This window comes from Dermochelys coriacea, chromosome 4 (genome assembly GCF_009764565.3).
Source record: "Dermochelys coriacea isolate rDerCor1 chromosome 4, rDerCor1.pri.v4, whole genome shotgun sequence".
NCBI classification, from domain to species: domain Eukaryota; kingdom Metazoa; phylum Chordata; order Testudines; family Dermochelyidae; genus Dermochelys; species Dermochelys coriacea.
Window position 1 is genome coordinate 52,817,952 of NC_050071.1, and position 20,629 is coordinate 52,838,580.

At 41.5% G+C, this 20,629-nt stretch overlaps 1 protein-coding gene across 2 annotated transcripts in view; it reads right to left on the minus strand.

The window, feature by feature from the left end:
• Window positions 1–16,755, minus strand: part of SETD7 (SET domain containing 7, histone lysine methyltransferase) — a 31,852-nt gene extending 15,097 nt beyond the window's left edge. The window contains exons 1-3 of one of the 2 annotated variants that reach the window (XR_005292494.2): window positions 16,506–16,746; window positions 7,567–7,696; window positions 318–519 (exon numbers count right to left, since the gene is read on the minus strand). Coding sequence is in view for 1 of the 2 variants with exons in the window: in XM_038398916.2 (XP_038254844.1) it covers window positions 318–519; window positions 7,567–7,696; window positions 16,506–16,545 (372 nt within the window). In the remaining variant the exon portion in view is untranslated. Of the gene's footprint in view, window positions 1–317; window positions 520–7,566; window positions 7,697–16,505 lie in introns of both variants that reach the window. The other variant, XM_038398916.2, reaches the window with a different exon arrangement.
• Between the last annotated feature and the right edge of the window lie 3,874 nt (window positions 16,756–20,629).

Consider the following 20,629-nt stretch of genomic DNA (forward strand, 5'->3'; position numbering starts at 1 on the left):
TAATTTAGCACATTTTAAAAAAATATTCCCTAGAAGACAAAGATTCACAAAGAAGAGTCCCAGCATTTACTTAGAGACTGAAACAGGAAACCCTTACTATTTTCTGGAACTAGGACTTTTTACCCCTAAAGGAGCGGTCATAGGGAATAAACCTTATTCTTTAAGCCAAGTTTATGGAGCCAGGTCTAGCAAAATGTCTTGCAGCAACTAGAAAGAAGCTTCCTCCCTAGGCCACATAGCAGTAACATATTTCAGCCTATATGGCTTCTGTGCCCTTCTTTTATTCTCCAACAAAGAAAACAGGAGATCAGGCTTACCACGTAATATATCCAACACACGCCATGTCGAATATTATCTTTGTACTGCCCTTTGAATATCAGTCGTCCATCGATGTCATATTCCTGGGCAGGTCCATTAAGTTCTCCATCCACATGTGTGCCATGAAGAACCCCTCCATCCTCATAAGTGTAGAGTCCCTGGCCTTGGAGAGCATCATCGACATAATACCCTTCCAGTGTGCTGGTAAAGAAAAATGGTGCAGTTGTTCCCCACTTTTAAACAGAGCTCTTGAGAACTGAACAGTATACTCAGTACAACCCTCACCCCCTGCTTAAAATCTGGGCATATTGTATATCATTTTAAAACCCCAAATCAAAAACAAACAAACAAGCTAGTCTCCACTGAATTCTCTAGTTAATTAACACTTAGCACTTGTATTGTACTTTCATTGTCCAAGCACTTTATAGATGTTAATCATTCCATTGTACTGATTCAGCATTCTTGATCCACACTGCTACATTTTATAAATGGGAACACTGAGGAAGAGAGGAAGTGATTTATCCAAGGCCAAAGAGGAAATTCTTGTCAGAGCAGATTGCTTTTGGATTAGGATTCTCTCTCGTCTAACGCTATGCTCAGACCTTCAGATCCCATCTTTTCAAAGTCAATGTGTACACTACCCCCCTGATCGACGCTCTGGGGATTGATGTACCAGGGTTGATTTAGCAGGTCTAGTGAAGACCCACTAAATTGACCATAGATGCTCTCCAGTTGACCCCAGTCCTCTACCCCGAATGAGAAGAGTAAGGTAAGTCGACGGGAGAGTGTCTCCCATTGACTCAGCGTAGCTTGGACCCCGAGGTAAGCCGACCCAGGGCTGGCTCGAGGTTTTTTGCTGCCCCAAGCAAAAAGTTTGCCACCCCAAACTGTGAGAGCGCAACTGCCCAAGCAAGAAGAAGAAGGGGGGGAGGGGAAATTAAAAAGGAAGTATGGCTGGAATGCCACGCCTGGAATTGTGCTGCCCCAAGCACATGCTTGCTTTGCTGGTGCCTAGAGCCAGTCCTGAGTAACCTAAGCAACATTCACTCCAGCTACATTATTCATGGGGTTGTGTAGCTTAGGTCGATTTACTACGGTAGTGTAGACATAGCCTAAGTCTTGGTCTACACTACCAACTGACGTCAGTAAAATTACGGTGCTCAGGGTGTGGATATTCCACACCCCTGAGCAACGTAGTTATATCGACCTAACCCCTAGCGTAGCCAGCACTTCTCCCATCAACATAGCTACTGCCTCTCGGGGAGGTGGAGTACCTACGCTGATGGGAGAAGCTCTCCTGTCAGCATAGGCTAGCAGCTGCACTGCTGTAAGTGTAGCCAAGCCCTAACATAGTACCAGCCTGGTGTTAGTTCTTGTCAACAGCGTATTTAACAGCTGCCTGCACCAGATTTTCCAGAATCGCTGTCATTTTGTTTTTTATTAGGGCTGTCAAGTGATTAAAAAAATTAATCGCGATTACTCACACTGTTAAACAATAATAGAATACCATTTATTAAAATGTTTGGATGTTTTCTACATTTTCAAATATAATTTATTTCAATTATAACAGAATACAAAGTGTACAGTGCTCACTTTATATTTTTTATTACAAATATTTGAACTGTAAAAAAACGAAATAGTATTTTTCAATTTACGTAATACAAGTACTGTAGTGCAATCTATCATGAAAGTTGAACTTACAAATGTAGAATTATGTACAAAAAATAACTGCATTCAAAAACAAAACAATATAAAACTTTATAGCCTACAAGTCCCTTCAGTCTTATTTCTTGTTCAGCAAATTGCTCAAACAAGTTTGTTTACATTTGCAGGAGCTAATGCTGCCCACTTTTTGTTTACAATGTCACCTGAAAAGCGAGAACAGGTGTTCACATGGCACTATTGTAGCTGGCATTGCAAGACAGTTTACATGTTAGATGCGCTGAAGATTCATACATTTGTTCATACTTCAACCACCATTCCAGATGACATGTGTCCATGCTGATGATGGGTTCTGCTTGATAATAATCCGAAGCAGTGCGGACCAAAGCATGGCATCTGACTCAGATGATGAAAATGAACAACAGAAGGTTGATTTTCTTTTTTGGTTCTTCGGGTTCTGTAGTTTCCGCATCAGATTGTTGCTTTTTTAAGACTTCTGAAAGCATGCTACACACATCATCCCTCTCAGATTTTGGAAGGCACTTTTGATTTTTAAATCTTGGGTCGAGTGCTGTAGCTATCTTTAGAAATCTCACATTGGTATCTTCTTTGCATTTTGTCAAATCTGCAGTGAAAGTATTCTTAAAATGAACAATATGTGCTGGGTCATCATCCGAGACTGCTATAATATAAAATATATGGCGGAATGCAGGTAAAACAGAGCAGGAAACATACAATTCTCTCCCTAAGAGTTCAGTCACAAGTTTAATTAATGCTTTTTTTTTAAAAAAAAAAACAAACAAACAAACAAACATCAGCATGGAAGCATGTCCTCTGGAACGGTGGCTGAAGCATGAAGGGGAATACGAATGTTTAGCACATCTGGCATATAAATACCTTGCAATGACCGCTACAAAAGTCCCACTTGAACACCTGTTTTCACTTTCTGGTGACATCGTAAACAAGAAGTGGGCAGCAGCATCTCTGTAAATGTAAACAAGCTTGTTTGTCTTAGCGATTGGTTGAATGAGAAGTAGGACTGAGTGGACTCCTAGGCTCTAAAGTTTTGCATTGTTTTGTTTTTGAGTGCAGTTATGCAACAACAAAAAGTCTACATTTGTAAGTTTCACTTTCACGATAAAGAGATTTGCATTGGAGGTGAATGGAAAAATACTGTCTCTTTTGTTTATCATTTTTACAGTGCAAATATTTGTAATAAATAATAAAAAGTGAGCAGTGTACACTTTCTTTTATGTATTGTAATTGAAATCAATATATTTGAAAATGTAGAAAACATCCAAAATACTTAATAAATTTCAATTGGTATTCAATTGTTTAACAGTGCAAATGAAACCACAATTAATCGCAATTAATTCTTTTAATCATTTTTTTTTAGTTAATTGCATGAGTTAACAGATTGACAGCCCTATTTTATATATGTGTGTATATATATACACACATACATATACATACACACACACACACACACACAGAGCTATTAAAAAGGAATGTACGTTGTCAAGCAAAACTCAAAGCATTTCACTAGTGAGTCACTGATTTCACATAACTTTTCTCTTGCAATACCTGTAAAAGAGTAGCAATGATACTCAGAGCTAGAATATGCTGTCATTTGTTTTCTTTTTTAGAAATCAATGCTGAGAGAAACTAACAATTAGAGATTAAAAAAATTCTTTATAATGTCTTTTTCCTTGCAAGCTAAAACTTTTTTTTTTTTTAAACAGTGTCTACTTTGCCTCAAGAAAAGGAGTACTTGTGGCACCTTAGAGACTAATAAATTTGTTAGAGCATAAGCTTTCGTGAGCTACAGCTCACTTCATCGAATGCTCACGAAAGCTTATGCTCTAACAAATTTGTTAGTCTCTAAGATGCCACAAGTACTCCTTTTCTTTTTGTGACTACAGACTAACACGGCTGCTTCTCTGAAACCTACTTTGCCTCAATATATGTAATTAACATATTAGCTGTTTTCTACTTAATGTCTAATAATATTGTCTATATAATTTATCTTAAAATGCAATGACATCTATGGTAAAAGCATAACTGTCTATCTGGGAATATAAGACTCTATGTGTTTCAGAAGGTTTCAAATATTTGCTTTATTGTTGTTGGATACGGGTATCAAAGTGACTCTTGAGTTTCTAAAGTTTCCCTTCTTGATTTTTACAGTGTTTTGTCCCACTGCAAAAAAGATACTTTTGCTGATACAACGCAAAGCAAGATGCCCATAACTCAGTATTTCAGATTGCACTAGGACTTCAGGTTTATCTGCAAAAGGAAATGAACCTGTTCATTCCAAATGTCAGTTGAGGGAAGGCTAAGGAAAAGTGGTTGTGGACATGGTTTGGCTACTAAAATGGACAGAGTTAAACTTTTTTCAACAAGGACAGGACATTCAATACAAGCACAGGGGACCAGTTGTTGTCAACCACTGGCCATTTTCCTAGTGTATAAGGTGTTAGTTTTCCCTGCTTGTTTCTAGCTCCAGTAAAAATCAGCTTCAGAAATCTTCCGATGAAGTGAGCTGTAGCTCACAAAACCTTATGCTCAAATAAATTTGTTAGTCTCTAAGGTGCCACAAGTACTCCTTTTCTTTTTGCAGATACAGACCAACACGGCTGCTACCCTAAAAAGAGATCTTCCTGGTAACTGAACATGCAAAGAATGCCTGAATTTTAAGAATGTAAGCTCCTCAGGGGAGGAGTCACCTTCACATTGTGTCAAGCACATTTTCAGCAGTTATTATTATAATAAATTAAAATGTTAAAGCCCCAGGTCACTGACATTACAACTGCCCTGTAAATCTTAGAACAATTTTTGGGAGGTTGTTTGTCTTCCCCACCTCTCATTTTCTCCAATTCAAGTCTCTGGGATTTCTCTTTACAACTTAAAAATGTCAACCTCCCACCCTTCCTCTCTATGCTCAGGGATGCCTCAATCTTTCCCACTTCTAGTAATTCCCATACAAATAGGCTTCAAACTTTCCCCTCTGTAACACTGTTCTCAGCACTTGCTAGAGAAGTGCCAGTTTAGAAAAGGCATATGAAGAAGTGGGTTTTTTACCCACGAAAGCTTATGCCCAAATAAATCTGTCAGCCATCGGACTTCCTGTTTTAGTTTAGAAAATGTTTCTAGTTCTCCATGGAGAACAGCAGTTGTTCGATGACACCCAACGCTTTTCTGCTCACAGGGATTATTCTCAAAATGCTCTCAGACAAATGTTAGTGTGAAAGTAAAAGTACCCAATACAAAATGTGGAGCATGCTGGAGTTGAAATTACATTCTTTGCAAAACAACATGTTTTTTCTACAAAATGACAATTTGATCCAATCTCTCTCACTTCTTTAAATAATCAACAGACAGGACAGCAATGCTGACAATGAGCTGAAAGGTTAACTTCTGCTAAATACCCAAGTGCTGGTTTGGACCATTTTATTCCCCTATCCAAAAAAAGTTTATAAAAAATGAGAACATTTGTAATGTTGCATATGGGCCCTATTCAGGGTTTGGTAGGAACAACCTACTCCTGAACAGGAGAGCTACAGTGCGGTTGTCAGCCTTCACTGGCAGAACTGCAATGGGAACTGGCCATGGAGGAAATGTGTCTGGGCTAAGCCAAAAACAATTAATTTGTGCTAAAGCACACAAGAGTATAAGGGGTTGAGTGTTTTGGGAGTCATGACAGAAGGAGCTGAGCTCTGATGAATACATGGAGCAGGGAAATGACAGTTTTGATGAAACCAGGGGAGCAGAAAATCTGGTGTAATTCCTTGTTTAAGAAAAAAAATCCTTAAAAAAAACAAATATTAACTTTCCCGTCCCTTCCCCCCCCCCTCATATTTAAACCATGAACTTTTGGGTGCAGCATCCTTTTTTGTTAGCTGTCCCAAAACTGTGCAAACTGCAATATCATCAGTTAGGCTTTCCAAAAGTAACTAGCAGCATTTGAGTCAACTCTACTTTAGTTAAGCTCAAACCTGTATGGGCCCTATCCACATTACAGAAAACAGTTTTAAAAATATATATATAGGAGATACTTAGACTATTGTGTTTAATTTTGGTCTGGTAGTTACCAAAAACGTACAATAGCTAACTGTTTTGTTTTTCAAAGAATCTGATGTTCACGAAAGGTGCTGGGTTGACAGCTCTGAAGAATTACAGAAGAGACACGGCATAAATACAGAGAAGCTCAGGCTGCCAATGCAACCCTACCTGCACCCTGCCATTTGGAGGGACCTCTTCTCAGAGAGAAAAACAGTAGCTCAGTTTCCATATCTAGACAATCTTTGGCCTCTCTGTGGAGATTTCCAATAAGTATTATGTATACACTGAAGCTTCCTCTGAGAAATCAAACCTCATTTTACATATGCCAGTTGTTAGTAATATCTTTCAGTCATTCCCAACAGGCCTTGAAATGGCCAATTGCTACCGACAAATAAGAAGCTTTCCCTAGTGAGCATACAGGCCCACGAAATTCATTTCTGCAGAACTTATTCTTTAGAAAAATCATTTAGAAAAATTAGGTTACAGGCCCTTGTGGCTTGGAAAATAAACTTGCCAGTCTGAACTACATGTAAAACAATGCCATGCTGCACTCCTGAGTTAGCTGATAGGCAGCTCCAGTACCTCTGGCTGCTGCTCAGAACTTTGCCAAGCATAAGCAGAATGGAATTGACAAGACTTTGGGGGTCAGTTTCACCAACACTATTCATAGCACTACACAGCTGCGAAAATCAAGAATGTTGTCATTTTGTATATCAGCTGCTCCTTCTGAGGAAATTGCTGAGCAACAGCAAAGAGGTACTAGACCAATTTGTGAGGAAAGGGGTGGGGTGGGGGGGAGAAATACAGCTAGGAACAGTAAAGTAATTAAGACCTTCCACTTTTTACAAATGAGGAAACTAGCCTGATTGTCACAGCATAACTCCCACTGAAGACAGTGGCAACTGTAGGTGCATTTCTGAAAAGAAGAGTCAGGTCATAAATGATTTTTACAAGATCAAAGAGCTGGGAATAGAAGCCATATTTAATTCAGTCCAGTATTTTAACCACTAGACCACACAGTGTCCACTAAACAAGTTTCAGCACTAATTAGATTGTAAGTTCTTCTGTGCAGAGACCATTTCTTTCTATATCTTTGTAGTGGCCCCAAATCCCAAATGGAGCCTCTGGGCATTACCATAATACAAAAAGCCCATTGAACCAGCCTGGAAAATAGTTGTCAGCAGGTTTTTAAACCACCATGTATGGAGTCTTAAAATCATAAGACTTTCTTGAAACCTTGAATTAATTTAAAGCTTTAATATTAAACAGGACTACAGTTACTTGACTCTCATATTAAGGAGCAGTCCCTGGGGTCACTCCATTATTTTCAGAGTTCACAAACAGATGGAGACATTGTCTGTTACTCTAGCCAGCACACAATGAAGAAACTATCCAACTAAAGCTCTCATGGGAAAGCAGCTGCTGGAACTAGGAACACATATCCTCCCCCGCCAAAAAAAAAGTTACATACTGCTGTAAACAGGAGAAAAACAAAAGGAAGACAAGCAAAGAGCCAATGTTTACCTTCCATCAAAAAAGAAGAACTTGCCACGGCCGTTCTTTTCTCCATGCACAAAGTTTCCCTCAAATCTGTCTGTGGACGAATAGGTGACTGTACAGAATCCATGTGGCAACCCATCATCATCCAGAAGCCCTTAAGCAAAAACAAATAAAAAATAGCAAAGATATCAGAACAGGTGTGCAATCACATATAGTAATCAACATGCATCTCCCTTCCATATGTTGTTGCTCCCCAAAATATTTATTTTAACAGACCTACTAGTCAAAATATTTTATTTAAAAAAAAAAATGGACCAGAGCTATTCAGGACTATTTGCAGCAGTTACTTCATGTCAACAACCTGTTTCAAAAATCTCTGGGGGGAGGGGAAAAAAAAAGTCAAGATAGAGTAGTTGATGGAATAAGACAACACACTTCTCAACTAAGTATTGCCCATACTGTATTGTGTTCAAGTACCTTTAAAAAAAAAAAAAAAAAAGAGCCATTTCCTAGAAGTATTTCTCCCACATGTTTGGAACGGATTCAAGACTTTAATTCATACAATTCTAAATTAAAAAACAAACAAACTTGTACATCTTGAAAAACATGCTCAACACCTACTAGCCCAAAGACAAATCCTACTAGCCAGGGTAAAAAAAAAAAAAAAAAATCCCTTTGTGTCCAAACCACATCCCCTGAAATTTAAACAAGCTTTGTAATGTTTATTATTTACTCTAGTTGTAACAAATCAGACCACTTCCTATTTAACAGACTTTAAGTGTAGTTTACTATGTCTTGCTTGCTCAGGTTATACCTCCTTTCCTTCCAAGCTTCATGTCCCTTTTTCCTTTATTGCAAGAGATCACAGTGCATCTTTTTCTATTGCTTTCAATCTCTTTTTCCTCTCTTCCTTCACCCTTTGTAAGCTTCTCTTCCTACACCGTGTGCTTTTCCTCCTCTCCTGTATTTTCTGTCTTTCCCATTTCTCCTCAAAGGCTCTCCGCTATCCCTTCCTCTATTTCTTCCACCTCCCTCCTTAAGCAGACAAAAACCAAACATCTAAAAAGCGAGAAGATGATCACATGTGGCCCTGCAGACTAGAGGCGATATCCAGGTGAAAAACCCAAGTTCTCTCCACAGCTGCTGGAAGTGGGAGAGTGCTTGGGAAATTCACTGCTTTGTCGACTCCAGCTGGGAAGTGTCTGATTTGAACACCTCCCAGCCCGATCTGACCATTCCATTACACCTCTGCTATAACACAGCTTCTGGTTTCTCACAGAGTGGGGAGCATGGCAAGTCTCTGCTAATCTATACCTCCTCAGCTTCTGATTCTGGGGTTCCTCTCTAGGAAACAGCTTCAGCATCTGCTTCCACTGTTGCTCTGAACTTTCCCAAGCAGCAGCATGAATAAGACCTGATTCCTCCCACTTTCACTACTGCCCATAGGATTCAGAAGAGCAGCTGTGTAAACTGATGAAGGTCTGTCAGTTTTCACTCTTCTGTAGTTTTGGAAAACCAGGAGCAGCAGCAGCAAAGAAACCAAAGTCACTTGATTAAGAAAGATGATACTTCACTGGTTACCACTTGGATTCACATTCTGGAAGATGATCTTCCCAACTCCACTGTTTTTCGCTGCCCTGCCAAGCTTACAGTCTAGGTCAGAGAGGAAAGATGGCACAGAAAGAGACACTGTAAGGGAAGGAGGACAAATGAAGCTTCTATGAGCTCAGGGAAAGCATGTTGCATAAGCATCAATCCCCCTTCTCTTGAGTCAGGACTTTCTGTGCCCTTATTTCCCCTTCTTTACTATTCCCTAGAGCTGAAAGCCCCATGTTATCGTTTATCTACAACTCTTCTACAAAGTACACCATGCAGTTCAGAAAAAAATGTAACTACCTTTTTCCAGGTAACACACGTATATACACTCCTACATCAAAGCTGGACACAGTGTGCTCTAAGGAATCTCCTCTCAGTGTTAATAAGTTACATGCACAGACCAAGGGGGATAAGCCAAGCCGCCACATCCATCATTTTAAAGCAAGCTGGTTTTCAATACGTCTCCTTAAAAGGATGCTGCCAGCTAACAGATCACACTGTCAACATACACATTTCTTCACCTTTGTTACCAATATCACCTTGAATTATTAAAGACCTTAAAATCCATTTTACTGTCACTGCTGTTTACTGCTTGCATTTCTCTCACTTGGATAATTAAAGTGCACAGAGTCAGTGTTAGCTTGTAAGCGCTGCAGCAGTGACTGTCTTTTTGTTGTGTGTTCGTACAGTACATAGCACAACGGGGTCCTAGTCCATGAGTAGGCTCTTAGGCACGACGGTAATATAAATAAATAATATTTTCAGGATGTCAGTGCTTCAATATTTGGGTTTCAAAAATTGCAGAGGAATGTTTGCTTAAAATTCAATTGTTTCCACTAGCATTTAAAAACATAAGATCAGATTCATTCCGCTGCAGGTGCCATGGAGAGGCAGTTTTCACCTCTCCTACTCAGGGGCTGCAGGGATTGATGTAGGCTATTATTCACTTCTGTGCTGCCCTAAGTTATGCCCCTGTTGCAATGGCACCTATGGGGTTTTGCAGGGACAGAGAATATCCAGGCTCCAGTATTTTGGGCTATATCCCACTCCCTTGTGAGTGCCTGCACCCCATTTTCACACCATCCTCAGCACACCCTGGAACGCCACAAGCCAGGATCTGCTGTGGAAGTGGTGCAGATGTGGCTCTGTGCCTGGCATAGGAGCCTTCTTCAGCAGGAATACTCACAAGTTGTGCGTATGCAGCGCTCCCAACTCTCATGGTTTTGTCATGAGTCTCATGATAATTACTGTTTTCTTAAAGCACCAGCTCCTGGAGACAAGGGGATATGTGATGATTTCAGCCTTCATTCTTAAAGAAAAAGTAAGTTGCCAGCCCTCATGGAGAAAGTTTCAAAATGTGACCCTAGTGCACCCTAAAAGCTCAAAAAGCAGAAGGCAAATAAAAAGACCACATCTATTATTTTTACATAATCATGATTTTTAAAGCAAATCTCACGATTTTTGAGCATGGCAATACTGCCTATACCGGTCCTATGGACCTTTCACTCCAGACTAGCTCACACAAAGGAACCATAAGGTAACAAATAATCCTGCCCATTGGGGAAAACACATCCATTGGTCTCAGGATTTAGGAAAGAATTTAAAAAAATATTTTATTTAAACAAAAAAAGTTACCTTTTAAGCCAAACCCAAATGGATAGTGTCCCTTGGTACTCTAACATTGGTTTATTTCATTATTTAAACTTCACAATTGCTACAGGGAGAGTGACACAGAGGACTGTCTGTGCCAGTTGACAAAGGGCTCACTGTTTTTTACAAGCAACTCCTGCCTCAGACCTAACAAACTCATTACACCTAATTCACCCTTTGATAATATTTATCCAAAGGTAGCATGTGATATCTGTACTGAAAACTTGTAACTTACCAATATTCAATCATTGCAAGATGCAGGTACAAGTAACATTTAAGAACTAATGTAGCTAATGAAGTTACACAATGAGGGTCATTCTTGTCAGTTGCCAGCTTGTGCAGATCAAAGAGTGACTGGTTCACATTCTTTTCCAGGTGCAAGTGTGGAAAATTATGCCCTTATGGAGTGAAGTGAGTCACGAGGGAATCATATGGCTAGGTACTGGCCCATTCAAGCCGGAGACAGTTGAGACCTCCCTGGCTAGCCAATTATGTAATGTATTGTTCAACTGTCCACCTCTGCACTAAGCCAGAACAATCCATGGAAAACCAAAGAAACAACAAAACCACTTGGAAGTTAAAAGGAATGATAGGACAGTGAGGGGATTGCCTTGTCTGTGAATAAAGCCATGAGACTGATTCAGTATATCACAGGGTGGAGAAAGATACTCCACCTCCATTGACTGAGGAGGCACCGTGATGAAAGACTGGGTCCTAGCTCCTTGGGGCTAGCAATGCTTCAAAAGACTGACTTGCAGGATAAGAATCTACTTTACTAGATAGGATAGGTAAGATGCATAAATTTAGGCCCTAGTTCACATTTTATTGTTTCCACCACTCACACTTATTTCTACATAAATCTCTATTCTTTCTTAAATAAGTTTCCTTTTTGTTTTACTATAATTGAATTCAAGTGTTGTGTGTGATACAGCAGTGGGTTAAAGTCAGACTGGTAAACTGGGGTGCACTGCTCCTTTGGGAATGGAAGATCAGGGATTTCTATAAGTATCCAGTGATCAGGGGCTGGATACCACAGGAGGACACTCTTAAGGGACTCGGGGACTGGGGTGTAAATATTGTCAAGCTGCAGGGCAAAGGCAGGGCTGGCATAGGCCAGAGGAGAGTTCTTGAGTTGCTGACAGGATAGCTCTGTAACACCCAGCTGGCACAGGCAAAGAAAACTCCATCGTGCTGTAGGCAGGTGGCAACAAGCTGACTCACAGATCTGGGTTCTCCAGAGAGAGTCAGAGAGAGTATGGAGTCTAAGTTGGAAAGGAGATGTCCAGGAGAAGATTGCTGTGGGTAGGAGTCCAATTAAGTATGAGCAAGTTTGAAAAAAGCTGAAGTTGACTAAAAAGAGCAGGTTATGTCATCTTCAAGCTGAGAGTAGTGAGAAAAAGGTAGTGAGAGTGTGGGAACAGTGAAAAATAAGTTACATTGTAAAATATTTTGGTCTTAATAATGTAAGGTATTACTAGTAAGTAGGAGAGAATGTTTTTAAAACAGGCAAGCATGCTGCTCTCCAAACTAGTGGAAGAAAGGCAAGCTCCTGGCCCATTGGGTGTGGGGGGAGTATATGTGTGTGAGAGAGAAAATAAATACAGTTTGTCTACATGGGAAATTATTTACTAGTTACACCAGTATAGTTAAAGTGCTGTAGTTACACCAGTATAACAGTGTGGACACTGATTCTGGACTCAGAGTGGCTTTTTCCTGTTCACAAACTAAACCAGAAAAAAAACAAACCTCTTATACCAGAGTAAAAGTGCTCACAAGATGAGTTATACTAGTGTAACTATATGGGTTTAAATTCACAACTTAGTTTACATTGATTTACCTTTCCCATATAGACAAACTGTAAGAAAGTACAACTAATTCCTGACAGAAGAGCAAGATTGTTATAAAGCACTGAGGAAAAAATATTTACACTTTTCAGGTTAAGTCAAACTGTGCACGCTGTACTGCAACAAAATATTTATTCAGTTTAGTGAGGATGCTACTGGAGTGCAAAAACAAATAAAACTGTCATTAATGTATGTTTATACAGGTTATACATGCCAGAATGTGTGTTGTAGGAGGCATATTCTCCCAATGATTTTAACAGAGACCTGCAGTCTAGTGGCCTCTGTACAAAGAGAGAGCCATGAACTTGAGTTCTAACTTCAGATATGACAGAGAACAGTGACTCTCAAACTTTCGTACTGGTGACCCCTTTCACATTGCAAGCCTCTGAGTGCGACCCCCCCTTGTAAATTAGAAACACTTTTTTATACATTTACCACCATTATAAATGCTGGAGTCAAAGCAGGGATTGTGGTGGAGGCTGACAGCTCATGACCCCCCATGTAATAACCTCACAACCCCATCGGGGTCCCCAACCCCCAGTTTGAGAACCTCTGACATAGAGCGTCCAATTTTTCTCACATTACTTTTACATCAGAAGAAGCGAAAGGGGAAAAAAATTAAATCCAGCCTGCCTTAACCTAAGGCAAATCAATTTTAAGCTTAGTTACACTGGTGCAACTTTTCTAATATACACCAGGCCTTACGATTCAGTCCAATTCCTGCTGAAGTCAATCACGAAAGTCTCACTGATTACAGTGGAACCAAAATGGAATACTTCATTCTCCTCCTCAATTGCCCCTACCCATTTGTAAAAGAGAGAGTTTTTACTTCGTTCCCTTATTTGGATATTATCAAGATTCTTATATCTTCTCTAGATAAACTCTTCAGAGCAATGACCTGTCTTTCTGTGGGTTTGTAAAGCATGTAGCATACTAGACCCCCAGTCTTAATTGAGACCTTTATATAAGGCTACAATACAAATAATAATAATAGGGTTAATAAGAGACTAAAACACATGAAGGCCAGCCTGTTGGTCTAGTAGTAGTGGTCTGGATGGTAAGGCAACAGACCTGGGTACGATCTCATTCCTAGTTCTAGCCCTGGGGTAAGGGCAAAAAGGAAGTCCCTAATGTCACTCAAAAGCAATCCCTCTGCCAACCAATAGTTACCTTCAAAACTCACCTGAAAACACAGAGAAATAAGCCATTATATGAAACCATAATGTGCTGCAAAGGAACTAGCTATGATATCAGGAACAGTATCATGATGCCTAGCACAACTAAAAATAGCCTCCTTACAAAGTATTTTTTGGCACGGGTATAATACCAAGTTCCTACACAGGTACACATATAGGCAGAGGCAGTCTACACATCACATCCACAGTATCCAGCACTTTAAGAAATCCCTCTATTCCCCTTGCAATTTAAAGTTCCTATATAATCTATGAGTTTTGCATAGCCCACATTGCTAAAATATCAAATCACTTATTATATCTATGTCATAAGACCAGATTCTAGTAATAGCTGCACCACACACACTATCACACATCTACTGCCATGCTGGCAAGCTAAGCTCAGTAACCTCTTCAATAAGTGATAATGCACAATGGGTCCTGTTTGCCTGCCACAAGATACAAGTAACCTGCCAATGACTGATGGGAGTTAGTTGTATCCTGCCACACAAATTCCAACATCGTGCTTTTAACCATGATATCAGAGTATCTAGGACTCCTCTTGGTAGTAAGAGCTGTGACCAGGAATGGTCAGCTGGCAAATTTTACTTAAGAGCTTCACAAGGCAAATCCTGACTATATTCCTAAATGCCTAAAAGGGGAATGTATGTTGCTGACAGGGATGCCATTTGTGCTACTATAGGAAATTCTGGTATAGCTGTGACATCACAAACTTCTCCTTTTTAAAGTCTGTATCTCAGTCTCAAAACTCTTCTCTGGTCTTAAAAATGTGCCAACCAGGTGGTTAGCTTTGGGGAGGCACTAGGGCCCCAAGGATAAAGTACTAGACTGGGAGTCAGGAGACATGGATTCTATTCCAGCTATGCTACTGATCTGCTGCGTGACCCTGGGCTTTTCACTGCCTGTCCCAGTTCCACCTTCCACTCTTTGTCTCCCTTGTCTCTTTACACAGTAAGCTCTTCAGGGTAGGGACCATTTCTCACTATGTGTAGGTATTTAGAGACTAGCACAATGGGGCCCACTGTCATCTGGGACTGTGGATGCTCCTGTAATACAAAGAGTATCTCCATTTATATACGTGTGTGTATATATATATATATATATATATATATATACATATATATACACACACACACACACACACACACACACACGTTAGTTAATATTTTGTCTTGAAGATACAGGACAAAACTGTCAATTTTTATATTGCAGAGAGCGTGTGTGTGGTGGGGAGGAGGAGGACAGTAAGATTTTACATTTACATAGTGCCTTTCATGCTGAAGGACCTCAAATAACTTAGAGTCACTAGAAATATGGCATACTACTGCTAAAATGCAGTCACCTCAGAAGCAGAAGCAGGCAACTAACTGGTGCACACCATACAACACAAAAATGGGAAATATGAGAGTGGAAATGTTGGCTGTGATGGTCTTTAAGTTGCACACGGAGCCATTGTTTTATACACTATCCTCCAAAAAAAAATATGGGCCTGATTCTCTGTTGTCTTGCACTTGTCTAGTCATTTACACCAATGCAAAATGTGTGCAAATCAGGGTAAGACACCACCAAATCAGAATGCAAGTGACCACACTAGGTGCAAGGCTACAGAGAATCAGATCCAATTACTTTAAATTAAACACAAAGTAGATGCCACATACACTTATTTCTTGTTTCAGGTCAAATGTGTCAAAACAGAGCAACTCCACTGAAGTCAATTCAGATTGACTGGATGTAAACTGTTGTAATACACTACCAAACAGAATCTGGTCCTTAATTTGCCATGTAAACTAGGTCCTTTCTGGAAAGTCTCCCAGATCTTAACATTAGACAATTATATTTTAAATGAAACGTGCGTACCACCATTGTGATCGTGCATACTATAGAACACCAGGGACTAGGGGCCCAGACCTTGAAACACTTAAACATAGAAGTAATTGTATTCACTTAGCCTTGTCCCACTAAGTAGTGGAAGGATCAGACCCTAAAGATTTACACAGCAGCATGTACTTATGAACAGCAACGATTTAGCTGAAAAATGAGCGGCTACTCTCAAAAAAAAAAAAAGTATAAATTGGCCTGCAATAAGCCAGGCACTAGCCGTTCTTCTCCATGGCACTGCTAAGTTTTCCAAGACATCAGATACCATCTGAAACCTTCTGCCCCACTTGAGATCTTGCCTCGCTATAAAAAGCTGCTCCAAGCACTTTTTTTATTTTTTTTAAAGTGTCGTGAACACAAAAAGCGGCGCCTTACAAAAGGAACCACCGCCCCGCGGCTCTTTACGCACGGTGGGGGGGAGGGGGTCGGCTGGCCGAAGCCGGTAGGGAGAGGCGGAGCAGGGGGAGCGCATCAGCCTGGAGGACGGGGCCGTAGGGCCCGGGCTGGGAGGAGGCGCGCGGCCCAGGCCGTGCCACGTGCTGGCCCCTGCAGGCCAAGGCTGGGCTGCGGGGAGGAAGGGGGGGGGGCGGCGCTCGCACTGCGCAGGCCGGCTCTGTCCGCCCCCAAACTTGCCCCCAGCCCCCAGCCCAGGGGGAGCGGTAAGGCCCAGGGGGCTGCAGCAGGTTTCGGGCGCCGGCGGCTGCAGGCTGGGGCGGGCAGAGCCGTGCCTGGGGGGCGGCCGTTCGGCAGCGCGGGGCTGGCAGCGAGCCGCGGTGACCCCCGCCGGACGGGGCTCGGTTACCTTCCACGGTCTCCTCCAGCGTGTCCTCATCGCTGTCCATGGCCGGGGCCGCTGGGCGCTGGGGCCGCTGGGCGCCGGGGCTGGCCGCTGGGGCCGCGCTCTCCCGCCCTGTCTCCCCCTAGAGCCCGCGGAGCGAACGGCTCCGCGCAGCCCGACCGCGGCGTGTGGGCGGGCGCCGGGCTCGCTCCGCTTTGTTATAGAGCAGCTGATCCGCTGACATCACCCAGGCAGGGCCGGGGCCGCCGCCTGACTGACAGCTCCCTGCAGCGCCCGGCCCGCCCACCCCCGCCGCGCGCACAGCCGGGAGGTGGGCGCCGAGACAGGGCGAAACCCACCCGCCTAATGCACGGGAACCGGCACCCAAGCAGGCCCCCGCACGCAGCCAGCGGGGCAGCCAGCAGAATCAGCAACCCCCCCCCCCCCAGTTCCACAACGGTGAGTCAAGGCACCCAACATCAGGAGATTGATTAAAAATCATGAGATTTAAAAAAAAAAATCAATTTTAGATTATTTTTATCTTCCAACAATTGAAGCTTTAGGAGACACGTGGCTCACAGTTGTGAGTTTCATCAGCAGCCTTATCTTGCAGAAAAAATGAAAGCTGAGATTCTCATGAAACAACATGATTCCTGTAGCGGGGGGGCTTAAGAAAAACACCAAATATCACAAATCGTGAGAGCTGGCAAGCTACTGAGTCATGCACAAACTCTGAGAAAATGGCAGGCACGCAGTGGTGGCCTGGCATGCACACATCGGCAGGCTCCCCCAAAGAACCCTGCACACACACAGGGCAGGACTGACTGTCCCAAAGAGAAGGTGTGAATCTGCACTGGATTCTTTTTGCGGGATGTCCCCAACTTACTATGAGTCCTACATGACGGCAAAGGAATAAAGCAGAACCTGTCTTGCTTTGTAGCCTTTGACCTGCTATAAGACCTTAATCTGGTAATGCTAAAGACGAGTTTTCTAGCTCAGGGCTTCTCCAAATTTTTCATTCAATCGACCGCTTTGTAAAGAGATCCTCTTTTGGATGCATCTCCCTACCCAGCGTCTATCCCCCACTCCTTAATACATAGAACCTTGTGTTCTGCAGGCCATCAGGAAGATCTCTGGTGGCCCACAGACCAGTTTGGTGTGGTCTTTTTCACTGTTCTCTGTTAGGGAACAGACAAAACAGCTGTGGATGATATTCTGGACAGAACTGTAACTACTACAATATTTGAATACTATTTCTTACGTTCACTTAGTCTAATAATTGTTAGAGGTGTTAAATTTAACTGCATGGTAATATAGAGAATGCTGTGTTTAAGGGTCAATGTATTGTTTTAGGAAGGGATGGGGAGGCTTCTTGCAGAAAGTCCGTATTGCCTATAGAACAGCTCCTCTTCCACAGCAAGAAAAAAAACAACAACCCTCAAAGCATGGAACAATGCTGGTCTTATTTGTAAATTCTTGTCATCAATATCTAGGAGTTGCTTTCTTCTGAACACAGAGTACAAGCTGTTTCCTAGACTTTCAAACATTTAGTAAATTATACAAACTTCAAAACACCACAATGAGGTAGTTATTATTACAATTTTATAGATGGCAACACTGAAGCAAACAGTTAAGATCGACATTTATTTAAAAACGTGGGTGCCTAAAGTTAGGCACTTATATCCATATATGGTAATTACATAAAGGAGGCCTAATTTTCAGGGTACCCTGAGTTCCTACTCACTGACTTCAGTGTATGTTCAGCACCACAGAAATTCAGGGCACTTTTAATTAGATATCTAACTTTAGTCAACTAATTTTGAAAACTTGGCCTATATCTCCTGACACCCAGCCTTGTGTTTTGTCCAGCCTTTACCTAGTCTGTGTTATGTCAGCTTATGCTACAGGTCACTTTTTGAATATGTACTCATAGTTTGGCTGTTTTCCTACTTTAATCAAGATTAGGAGCCCCCCCCAAAAGGGGGGGAGGGTTTCCTTCAAATCATTCAATTGGAGTGGTGGAGTATGCCTCCTCTCCAGATCCTCAGTATCTCCAGGGATTCCCTGCACAGAGGCCCTATGCCTCCACCCCCACTCTGGAACAGCAGATTTGCCTGATTCCATGTTAGGGAGGTCCAAGACTTTTTTAGTAGGGGCTTTCCCAACATAGGGGGAACATTAGGCTTAGCCTGTATTAACTCCTGAGCAGACATCCTGGGCATTAACTATACACATCTTTCCTCCCTGCCTCCTCCCCCCCGAAATCCCTGAACCCACTGAGTGCCCAGGTCCACTTGAGCTGTTTAATGGTGGAGCCAGAAATGGAACTCAGCAATTCCTACCTTGCAGAGCTCAATCCTCCGTTTGCTTTGAGGCAATGAAAGAGGAGAGCAGATAGGACATTGTGTCACAAATGCTATGGTGATTGATGCTATAGAAAAACCTGAATGCCTTAGAGATTCTTCCTGCCAAGACCTTGAATTCATCTCTAGTAAAAGATATTCTTTCCTATGGTCTCATGTCATGTATTATTTTATTTGCCTGGCTGTAGCAAAGCTTTTGATCTCGGGGTTCAAAACAGAGAAACACTGCAAATTATTTTATGGAATAAAGTGGAAGGAATGTGTACCTCTAGAGAGGTTCTATTTGATCTGTTAGCCTATCATCTTTCAAGACTCATAAAAAAGATAACATATTAGAGTTATAAAAGTATTGAGAGATTACACCACCAAAAATATTATCTGGTATTTTAAAAAGAAATTTACCCCTCCAGCTGCTTAAGTTACAAGCTTTATGGCAGTCATGCTTTTGACACATGGTTTATGGAAAACTGCTACTTTGCCAGTTAGAGCTATTACTTCATTTCCTGGCTGGAGGTACGTTCCTATTATGACAAGTTCTCATCAAAAATAAACTGAATAATAGGGAAACAAGGAAACATTTGAACTTTTTTTTCAGCTCTTTAAGTGTAGTGCAGCACTTCCACTATAATTAGTATGTGATTCTCTCTCTAGAGAGAGAGAGAATATATAGTGATGTGGTATAAAGGTTTTATTGACTTGATTTTAGGATGGCTAAACTGCCAACTTACTCCTGTGTATGAGATGACCTCTTAGGATTGGTCTACCAAGACACTAATCGCTCTTCACTCAAATCCCTCTTTCAAGAAAAAAAAAATATTTTATGCATCTCCTTACATCAAGAAGCAAGAAAGGGCACAAATCCATTTTTCTCCGTTGCAGGTCACCTTTAAGGTGTTCCCTCTCTCTGCAAAATTCCCATTCCCTCCTAACCCGTGAGAGAAATGTCAAGCTTGGATCATTGAGTGACAGTACTGCAGGGGGAGTATCAGTCCAGTCCGCTGTACAGTTTGTTAGAGAGGAATCCCAGCTAAAAACCCTCTTTCAGGCTCCATCTGGGACTTTAGAAACCTCTGTGGTCAGGCCTGTGCACGAGGATGTAGAGGGATAGAGATGTTCTGTAAGCTTTGGCCAGGGTCAGAGCCAGCAAAGGAAGAAAGCCAAGGTTCAAAAGTGGTCTTTTTAAAAAAGTCCTTGCTGCTCTTTGCATGGCTGAGAGTGAGGATTAATTTCAGTCACCTAGTGAAAGGGAATCACCCATTGCCACCAGCTTACAGGAAGATTTTCCAAGAGGTACATCTATGGATTTGTCATTTCTGAATTGGAAGGCATTTGTGCTCAATGGAATGATTTGCTTTCAAAAGCCTTACTTATATTATTTGTTGTGTTATTCTGCATCACATTGCAAAGTCTGACATTTCATGTTATCATGAAGCTTTGATTTCAGTTACATAACCTGTGTCAGTTTGAAATGAGCCCAAGTTGCTATAACACGTGAGGCTGGGCTGGTATCTAAAAAGGTATGACTAGCTCAGCATAAGAGTTTGTCTCTCCTTTTCTCTGAAACATTTTGAAAAAAATTGTTTATAAAAAGATAATAAGGTCCTGGCAATTGAGTTTCAGATTTCTATTTTCCCACCTGTGTGTGTAGAGGGTCACGTAGTAACACCCAACTGAAGCTTAATTTACTTATTTGGTGCCAAGCAACATCGTATCTGGGATCTTACACTATTTTAAATAATAAATACATCTACACTGTTTGCAAGAGGCAGCAGGAATCAGGGCCTA